The sequence below is a fragment of the Pipistrellus hanaki genome (genome assembly GCF_964339955.1).
Source record: "Pipistrellus hanaki genome assembly, chromosome: 5".
Classification (NCBI taxonomy): domain Eukaryota; kingdom Metazoa; phylum Chordata; class Mammalia; order Chiroptera; family Vespertilionidae; genus Pipistrellus; species Pipistrellus hanaki.
The window spans coordinates 34,743,309-34,753,260 of record NC_140507.1 but is presented as its reverse complement, the minus strand read 5'-3'; the positions used below and the strand labels follow the sequence as shown (position 1 = coordinate 34,753,260).

At 54.0% G+C, this 9,952-nt stretch overlaps 1 protein-coding gene across 1 annotated transcript; it reads left to right on the top strand.

Annotated features, from left to right (window-relative positions):
* The first annotated feature begins 463 nt into the window (after positions 1–463).
* Positions 464–4,783, top strand: DOK3 (docking protein 3). Its single transcript, XM_084883707.1, has 5 exons — positions 464–634; positions 1,545–1,850; positions 3,459–3,558; positions 3,651–3,823; positions 3,918–4,783. Exons 1-5 carry the CDS (start codon positions 569–571, stop codon positions 4,599–4,601), a joined length of 1,329 nt encoding a protein of 442 aa, XP_084739833.1. The 5' UTR covers positions 464–568; the 3' UTR covers positions 4,602–4,783.
* The last annotated feature ends 5,169 nt before the right edge of the window (positions 4,784–9,952 follow it).

The window sequence follows — 9,952 nt, the reverse complement described above, 5'->3', positions numbered from 1 at the left end:
GAAAGGGGAGAGATGAGTTCGCCCGGGTGGGGTGGTGATTCAAAGGGAGATGCTCAGGCTGGCATTAGGGGCTGTGAAGATAGAGCAAATGAGTACTAGAAGTATTTTGATATAAGGATAAGCCAACCAACCAGGGTTGCGAGTAGGAAAGAAAGTTTGCCAGTCTGGCTGTGGGAATGCAGGTCCCAGGTTGTACAACTGCCCCCCCTGAGGGTCAGGGAAGGCTTCAGAGCCCATGACCAGGGAGCCAGCCTGTCGGCCTGATGCCCACTCACAGCCAGCTGACCCAGGTGTAGGCATGGGTCATTTGCCCCAGGCGGTCTGGGGCCTCTGCCAGGCATGCGTGAGCACCTTGGCCAGCTGGAACCTGAAGGTAGAAATATGTGATGCCCCGCCCCCTATTCTAGCTCCTTTACTGTAGAAGGGATTCCCCTCCCCCAGTCGTACAGCTGCCTCTCTGGACAGAGGGAGGGGAAGTGGCCAGAAGGGGAAGTGTGAGGAGTTCCCCTCGGCCTGTCACCAGTCGCCTCAGGCCTTCGGAGTGGTGGCCCTCCGGCCCTCTGCGGCCATGGAGCCTCTGGAGACCCCCGTCAAGGACGGCATCCTGTACCAGCAGCACGTCAAGTTCGGCAAGGTGGGGACCCTGGCTGCCTGGGATAACTGGGCCTCACACCTGGACCTGGGAGGACGGTGATGGGAATCCGGGTTGGTTGGGGGATCTAACCCAGATGTGGGGATGGGAGAGAGGCCCATCCTCTCTGCCTGAGCAGAAGAGCTGAGCCTGAGTGGGCCTCGGGGAGACCCTGCCTCATTTGTACAGGGGGAAGCCAAGAATCAGAAGGGTCTAAGAACCCAAACCTCGGGGCAGGGCACAGCCGGGAGGCTTGCTAACCCAACAGCCTCCCACCCTTCGGAGGGCCGGGGGCTGAGCTGGAGGAGCCTCTAGAGGAGGAGCCCCACCCTGCAGAAGCGGGCTCGGCTCCTCCCAGCCTGTCATGGGACATAGTGAGGGGTTCACTTCTCCTCAGGCAGCGGGCTCTGCACCCCCACAGCTCAGCTGCAGCTGCTGCCCAGGCAGATAAACGGTCTGTTTCCTTTGCTTGACACTATTTGCATGTTTCCTTCCTTGCCATCACGAGAATGAGACCTCCCTCCTGCCATAGTCCTTGTCCCGTGGCCCAAGTGACCTTTGGGGGAGGGGGAGGGCTGGGCACCAACAGAACAGCGGTGTCCAGTGCTCTGGTTTAGCAATTGGATACTTTACGGACATAATCCAGTAGAAGCCCCAGCCTCACATTGTCATGACCTTTTGAGAGACTAGGACACTAGTCTTCAGGAGGTACCAGTTAGGAAAGTGTGGGGTGGATTTAACCCAGGGCTGACTGACCCCAAAAACAGACTCTTCCCCCTGCTGGGCTGGCTGTGGCAAGGCCTCCTTCTCTGAGGCCCTGAGGAGCCGGGGGAGGTGAAGGCCACCCTGGGTGACCAGGAGAGTTCGCTGAATGAGCTGCAGCGGTCTTCACCCCCATCCTCACCTCCCGCAGAAGTCCTGGCGGAAGGTGTGGGGTCTGCTCTATGCAGGTGGCCCGTCAGGCGTGGCACGGCTGGAGAGCTGGGAAGTCCGGGACGGTGGCACAGGGCCAGCAGGCGACAGGTCTGCATACCCTTGCCGACGGGGAGAACGGCGGGTCATCCGCCTGGCCGACTGCGTGTCGGTGCTGCCCGCTGATGGTGAGAGCTGCCCCAGGGACACCGGCGCCTTCCTGCTCACCACCACCGAGAGGAGCCACCTGCTGGCCGCACAGCACCGCCAGGAATGGATGGGCCCCATCTGCCAGCTGGCCTTCCCGGTGAGCACAGGGCAAGCGGGCAGGGCATCCAAGGTCTGGCCCCAGGGGACCAGCTCCCCTCCCTCTTATTCATTCCATATTCACTCACATCCTGTCACTCCCCAAGCACACCTGCCAAGTACCTACGAGCCTGGGAAACAAAAACCACAGGAAAATGTCAGCTCGCCATCCATGCTATGGAGAAAATGAAAGGCGGGTGGGACAGGAGTGAACCAGGGGCCTTAGGCAGGATGGTCTAAGAAGGCCTCTCAGGAGGGGACAGAAGGTCTGAGTCCTCAAGGACAACCCACCAGGCAAACCTCTGAGAAGGGGGTCCCGGACACTGAGATCCGAGGAGTGTCCTGGCGGAGGCAGAGCAGTGTGGTAAGGCCTTGAGGCAGAGAAAAGTTTGGTTTGGCTGGAGGGCAAGGAGTGGGAGGGCCAGGAGGAAGGAGGTGAGAGTCTGGTGGAAGCCAGCTGAAACCACGTTGGGCCACATGTGCAGTTTGGGGTTTTATTGAGAGTGAGAGGAGAAGCCTCTGGTGGGGTTGAGCGAGGGACTGAGTTTTAGAGCTTCACGGGGTCTGCAATGGGCCAAAAGGAAATGAGTCTGGAGGGTTCTTTAATACATGAAACAAGAGTTACCATATGACCCAGCAATTCTCATGAGAATTGAAACATGTTCAAACAAAACATACGAAAGAATGTTCAGAGCAGCACTATTCCCAAAAGCCCAAACAATCCAAATGTCTGTCGGCTGATGAGGATAAACCGAATGTGTCTGTCCGTACAATGAAACATTGCTCAGCCATTAGAAGGAATGCAGGAGTGAGCCGTGCTTCACAGAGGATGAACCTCGAAAACATTAAACTAAGTGAAAATAAGCCAGGCACAAAAGGCCACCTATTGCATGATTAAGCAAATCCATAGCAATCAAAAGCAGGTTAGTATTTGCCAGGGGCTGGAGCAGGGTTTTAATGTGGAATGATGAGAAGGTCTGGAACTAGATAAAGATGATGATGATTGGACAATCTTGTGACTTTTCTAAAAAAAAAACCACTGGATTATGCACTTTAAAGCAATTAAAATGGTAAATTTTATATGGTGTACTTAAGATTTTTGTTTAAAAACAATAAGAAAAAGAAATGAGTAGGAGCAAGGTGACCAGCGAGGAACCCACAGCATTTGGCCCTGGCCATGCTACTATGGGCCAGGTGGTCGTGGTTGAGGTGCTGAGATCAGTGTGAATTACACGGGGAACTAGGGGTAGGGAGGGGTGAGATGGAGCCAGAGGCCTGGGGGAGGAGTGAATGGCCAGTTCACTTGTTCATATCCCCGGAGCCCCTTTACCACTCTAAGCTGTGGGGAACACATATGGGCTGGCCTGGTTCCTGGCCTAATGCAAGGGTGAGGGGCCATCCTGTTGTGTGTCCCTACTATACAGCCCTCAGTCCCCCCAGGGGGAAAGGGTAAGATTACAGGAGCAAAATCGGCTCAGAGGGGTGCCCAGGGTTGTGCAGTGTGTCAGGTGACATCTCTCCACAAGAAAAGGATGCAGGAAGAGATGGGGCCGGAGGTTGGTGGGGGGAAGGAGGGGACTCTAATCTCTGACCTTCACCCATTCCCCAGGCCATAGGGGAATGTTCCCCCGGATCTGGGGAGGCGGAGGCTCCCCAGCGGGGCCTGGTCCCCATGGAAGAGAACTCCATCTACTCTTCCTGGCAGGAAGGTGAGTCAGGGAGGGGCAGGGCAGTCTCAGCGCCACCACACCCAGGGCTGGGGCCTCTGGGGGACCGTGGCAGCTGCGCCCTCTGCTTGCAGTGGGCACATTTCCGGTGGTGGTGCAGAGAACGGAGGCAGCTACCCGCTGCCAGCTGAAGGGGCCCTACATCCTGCTGCTGGGCCAAGACGCCATCCAGCTGAGTGAGCCAGCCAGCCCGCAGGTCCTCTACTCCTGGCCCTACCACTTCCTGCGCAAGTTTGGTTCCGACAAGGTGAGGCCCTGGGCCTGCAGTGGAGGGGACTAGGGGACAGTGGGAGGTGGGGGAACCCCTTGGCAGCTGACCCACCCCTGTCACCCATGGCCAGGACGTGTTCTCCTTCGAGGCTGGCCGCCGTTGTGACTCAGGGGAGGGCCTCTTCGCCTTCAGCAGCCCTCGAGCGCGAGACCTGTGCGGGGTCGTGGCTGCGGCCATCACCCGCCAGAAGGAGCGGCTGCCTGAGCTGGTGGGGCCTCGGCCCTGCCCCCTGCCTCGGGCCACCTCCCTGCCCTCGCTGGAGCCCCCTGGAGAGCTGCGGGAGTTGCCCCCAGGGTCTGAGTTGCCTTCAGACTCCCGTAGGGTGCACCTGGCCGAGCCTGGGCCGCAGAGCCTGCCCCCTCTGCCCCTGGAGTCCGGGCTGTACGCCGCCGTGTGCAAGCGGGCCAGCGGGCCCCTGGCCGGCGCTGAGCACCTCTACGAGAACCTGTGTGCCCTGGAAGCTGGCCCTGCACCGCCCGACCTGGGGGGCCCTGCGCAGGAGGGCCCCGGGGGCTTCAGCCCCCCAGCCAGCCCCATCTACCACAACAGCAAGGACCTGGGCTGGCCGGGCCCAGCCCATGACAGCAGCCTGGAGGCCCAGTACCGGCGGCTGCTGGAGCTGGACCTTGATGACAATGGGGACGAGGCTGGGGTCTCTGGCCGCGCTGGTGCCCATTCAGGCTTCAAGGCCAAGTTGGTGACGCTGCTGAGCCGCGAGCGGAAGAAGGGCCCAGCTCCCTGCGACAAGCCCTGAACACCTGGTGCGACCTGGTTTGGGACAAGAGGCTGGGAAAACAATGGCTATTTGGGGACACAACTCTGCATCAGCTCTGGCCTTTGGGGCCAAGGCAGGTGGCCTGAGGAGGCCCTTCCAGAGCCCGCCGGCCCTTCGGTGTGTAGTGTACAGGTCTGCTGAGAATAAAGCCTCTGGCTCCCCTCTTGGTCCCGCCTTGTGGTCCACAGCCCGCACCTCCTCACTTCAGCTCTTGGCAGTGGCACTTGGGGGCCACACAGGCACACAGACCCTCCCTCACATGCTTTGCAGCAAACACCAGTGCCCTCTGCTGGATTCTAGGGGCATGGATGACCTGGACCTGACCTCTGCTACCAGTGGTTGCAAGTCCAATCCAGCAGGTGGGCAGGGTGCAAGTAATTATGGCTCCATGTACAGTCGGGCAGAGAAGTAAGGCGTCTGGATGGAGTGTGAAGGGCAGGAGGGCTGCACCAGGCGGGCAGGGAGCCCCAGGGCTTCTAGGCCAAGGGTGGGCACAGTGGGCCCAGAGAGGAAGGGAAAAGTGTGTATACAGAGGCTTAAGGGGCAAAGAGGGAGCCAGTGGCTGAGCATGAAAAGCCTGACCACCCTGCAGTGGAGGAACAATTGGACTGTGGAAGGAGCAGTATGGAGGCCAAATCTGAGGGAGCCCAACTAGAGACTGGGAATTCTGAGCTGGGGAGAAGGTGATGGGGGTGGCAGGAAGGGTAGGTGGAAGGGACTTCATCATGTATGCACACCCAAAAACCCTGCTCCTGCTGAGAAGCAGAAGTGCTCAGACACTCTAGCGAACCCTAGCCTCAGTGTCCTCAACTGTCAAGGCTAAAGATCAAATTACACATTAGGCACACATTCATTAATTCTCTGCTGCATGTTTTACCACGTGCCTACTCTGTGCCAGGCACTGGGCACATTGCTGTGTTCAAGGAGCCTCGAACCAGAGGGATGCAAGCAAGTCTCCTAAAGACTTTAGTGCCTTCCTTATTGTCCTCCCCTCATGCTACTTCCTGTCACCGTCCCTGGGGCCTCATGTACATAAGCATCAGGCCCCTGAGGACCTGGCCTCCTGGCCCCTTGACCACAACTCTGCCTCAGCTGCCAACACCCTTGACACATCGAAAACTTTGTCTTCATGCCAGTAACTCTCCATTGTCACTTCACAGTGACACAATCTTATTTCCAAGCATCTGCCTCTGGCCACCTCCTTCTCTCCTTCCCGCCCACTTCCTCTAGTGTGGCACACACTGCTCCTCCCCACTGCCCGGAGCTACGGTGACCTTCGCTGACTACCTGCATGGCCGCTGTCCACTACTCTATCCTTGTCCCACGTAGATTCTGTGCTCCACAATTGATTCACCCCCACCCACTCCTCTCTCCTTCCATCTTCGTCCAGCAAAGCCCAGCTTTGGGTGGCCCAACATTCTTCTGTGCCTGGCAGCTGCCCACAGCCAGAGAAATTCATGCAACCAGGCTGATTGCATCATTTTTATCAGAGTGACCTCAAACCTCACACAGGCAGGATCTCCATGCTACTCAGAGATCCTGCATCCCCGAGTAGCTGTTTTTCTCCTTTTCAAGACTTCACATCTCACCGAAACAGGTTTGGCTCAGTGGATAGAGCAGTTCTACAAACTGAAGGATCCCAGTTTCGATTCCGGTCAAGGGCATGTATCTTAGTTGCAGGCACATCCCCAGTAGGGGGTGTGCAGGAGGCAGCTGATCGATGAATCTCTCTGATAGATGTTTCTAACTCTCTGTCCCTCTCTCTTCCTCTCTGTAAAAAATTAATAAAATATATATTTTTTAAAAAGACTTCACATCTCCCCTTCATCTCTGTCCATTCACACACCTGAAACTAAAATAAACTGAATGTCAACTGCAATTGAAAAATAAAAAAATAACAAAATAAAATGTCTATTTAGAATATTAAAAAAAAAAAAATAGGTGAATACCCTCCACCTCCCACCACCTCACGTACAGGTGCACCAGCATCTGCACCGTGTCCTTCATGACCTATGACAGAAGTACCCTGTTCGCAACACATCTGTGCTCCCACCCAGCTCCTTTCAGCTCACAGCTGGGCAAATGGAGCTGTCCCCTCTCTTCCACCCATTAGTTCCATCACCGTCATTGTCATTTCCAGCCACACCAACATGCTCCAAACTTCACATCTATAAAAGAAAGTTTCCCTTGAACTCAAATTCTCCTTCAGCGTCTCCCCACTTCTCTGTTCTTCTTCACAGAGAAAGTCCTCAAAAGAGTTGTTGAGTCCTCTCGTCTCCATTTTCTCACCTCCCATTCTCCCTCCCACCAACTCGTCTCCCAGTGGTGCCCACTACTCCATTACATGGCTTTTATCCGGGTCACCAACCTCCGTGTTCCCCCAGACAAATGCATCCTGAACTCCCTTTGTGACCTGGACTCTCCCAACTTCTCAGCAGTAGTTGACAGCCCTCCTTCACTTGGTTTCCCTCCTCCTCTCTCTGAGTTCTGCTTGGACTCTGACTTTAGACACAGTGTAGCTCAAACCTGGGTGCTGAGAATCACCTGGGAGCCTTTAAAAATGCCCATGTACCAAAACCAGTTTGGCTCGGCGGTAGAGCATCTGTCTGCGGACTGAAAGGTCCCAGGTTCGATTCTGGTCAGGGGCATGTACGTTGGTTGTGGGCACATCCCCGGTAGGGGGTGTGCAAGAGGCAGCTGGTCGATGATTCTTTCTCATCGATGTTTCTAGCTCTCTATCTCTCTCCCTTCCTCTCTGTAAAAAACCAATAAAATATATTAAAAAAATAAAAAAATAAAAATGCCTATGCCTGGCCCACACCCACGGGCTGGGCTTCAGTCCAGCAGGGTGGTTTCAATTCCCCAGGTAACTGCAGTGTGCATCCAAGATTAGGAGCCACAGCCCTAAGCGAGCCAATTCCGTCTCTACATCTCACAGGCTAACTACCCCTCCTCACCACAGACCTCTCCCACAAGCTCAGGATTTAAGAGTGCAACTGGCCCTGACTGAGGGCTTGTGGGTTCAATTTCTGGTCAAGGGCACATATCTGTGTGCAGGTTTGGTCCCTGCCCTGGTCAGGGTGACAACCGATTGATGTGTCTCTCTTACATTGATGTTTCCCACTCTCACTCTCTCCCACCCTTCTACTTTCTCTAAAAGGCAATGGGAAAAATATCCTCAGGTGAGGTTAACAAAAATAAACAACAACCATAAAAAAAAAAGAATGCGACCGGATGTTAGACTGTGGGCATCTAAAATGCATCTAATAAATAAATACATACATACATACATACATACATACATACATTTTGAGCTCGGCCCACATAGCTCAGTGGTTGAGTGTCAACCTATGAACCAGGTCCTGGTTCAATTCCCAGTCAAGGCACATGGCTGTGTTGCAGGCTGGATCCCCAGTGGAGGCATGCAGTAGGGAGCCAATCAATGATTCTCATCATTGATGCCTCTCTCTCTCTCTCTCTCTCTCTCTCTCCCTCTGTCTCCATCTCTGAAATCAATAAAAATATTATTTTTTATTTTTTTAATCTAAGCCTCTTTGTTTCATGGCAATTACTCTGAGGTTTCAACCATATTGGAACAGAAAGTCTTTGGAAACCTTCAGGACTTTAGGGGCCTTGCCTTGGAGTTGCAAGTGTCCTGGTCACCAGGGGGCACTGTGTCCTAGCCCAGGGGCTGCCTATGCCAGGAGCTCTGACGGTTTTACCTAGGCCTGAGCTTCACAAGAGGTCCAAGAACCTGGCGCCAGTGTCCTCTCTGCTAGAGGACTGCTAGGACCCTGGACTGTCCGGTCTTCCTTCGCTTATTTGCTGTTTCACTCTCTCAATCCTTCCTTCGTTCACACTGTGTACAGCACTGGGGAAATGGTGGACAAGACAGGCAAGCCCCTGCTCTCACTGGAATGACATTCGAATGGGAACAAAGGGCAATGAAAAAACACTTAATACAATGCCGGCTGGTAGTCAGTGCCATGGGGGGAAATAAAGCAGGATAAGGGACCAGTGTGTGATACAGGTGAGGTGTCAGGAGTGCTGTTTTAGACAGTGTCATCAGGGAAGGCCCGCAAGGCAGGCAACATTTGAGCAGAGACCTGAGCAAAGTAAGAGAGCCTGCTGTTTAGATATCCGGGGACAAGTGTTCCCAGCAGAAGGCCCTCAGGCAGGTATATGCTTGACATGTCAGAGGAACAATGAGGAGGCCACCGGGGCTGGAGTGGAGTGAGCAAGGAAAAAAATAGTGGGAGGTGGAACTAGTTTATTAGTGTCATGTACAATTTAAGGATTTTAGTTTTATTTATTTATTTATTTTAATATATTTTATTGATTTTTTACAGAGAGGAAGGGAGAGGGACAGAGAGCCAGAAACATCGACGAGAGAGAAACATCGATCAGCTGCCTCCTGCACACTCCCCACTGGGTATGTGCCGGCGAGCAAGGTACATGCCCTTGACCAGAATCGAACCCGGGGCCCTTAAGTCCATAGGCTGACGCTCCATCCACTGAGCCAAACCGGTTAGGGCAGATTTTAGTTTTATTTTCGGTGCAATGTTTTAGGAATGCTAAAAGCAGAGTGTGATGTGGCATGATTTCTGCTTTAAAAATATCACTTTGGCAGCTGTAGGGAGAAAATTCTGGAGCGAGCAAGGGTAGAAGCAGGGAGATCTGTGAGGAGACTATTAAGGTTTCCAGACAAGAGACATGTGGCAACGACACCAGTGGCAGTAGTGACTAGATGTGGAATGTGCACAATCTGGAGAATACCAGAGAAGGGAAAGGAAGAATAGCTTCATCGTTTTTATCGGGTCAGGCATTTACTGAGATGGGGAAAGAGTTAGGAAGGTGAGACAATCACTAGTTTAAATTGGGACATGATATGAAATATCTAGGAGACATCCAACTAGAGATTAGACAGGTAGTTGGATAGGAGAGTCTGGAGTTCGTGGGGAGGGGGGAGTCAGGGCTGGACATATAACCTGGGAGTCCTGGGCATGTAGGTGTTATTGAAAGCCACAGGACAGGGTGGGGTCTTAGAGAATTAGTGTAGAGGGGAAAGATCTGATGGCCAGGTTGGGAGGCAGATGAGGAGCCACCAAAGGAGGTGGAGAAGGAACAGCAGTAGGCCAGAGGCAATGCACCTGGAGTGCCCGTAGGCAGAGGTAGAGCAACGCTGAGAAAGCCATTGATTTGATAACCCTAGGTCATTGGAGACCTTGAGAAGAGGACTGGAAGGACAAGAGCCTCACGTGTGGGTTCAAGAGAGAACGGAAGGAAAGCAAGTAGTGACGGGCCCGCAGATAACTCCTTCAAGGAATTTC

What these genes read in the sequence shown, in the direction of transcription:
- DOK3 (XM_084883707.1), top strand. Translation starts at nt 569, where the DNA reads ATGGAGCCTCTGGAGACCCCCGTCAAGGACGGCATCCTGTACCAGCAG. An exon ending in AGCACGTCAAGTTCGGCAAG is followed by an intron (nt 635 to 1,544) that starts GTGGGGACCCTG and finishes CACCTCCCGCAG; the next exon opens with AAGTCCTGGCGGAAGGTGTG. An exon ending in TCTGCCAGCTGGCCTTCCCG is followed by an intron (nt 1,851 to 3,458) that starts GTGAGCACAGGG and finishes CCCATTCCCCAG; the next exon opens with GCCATAGGGGAATGTTCCCC.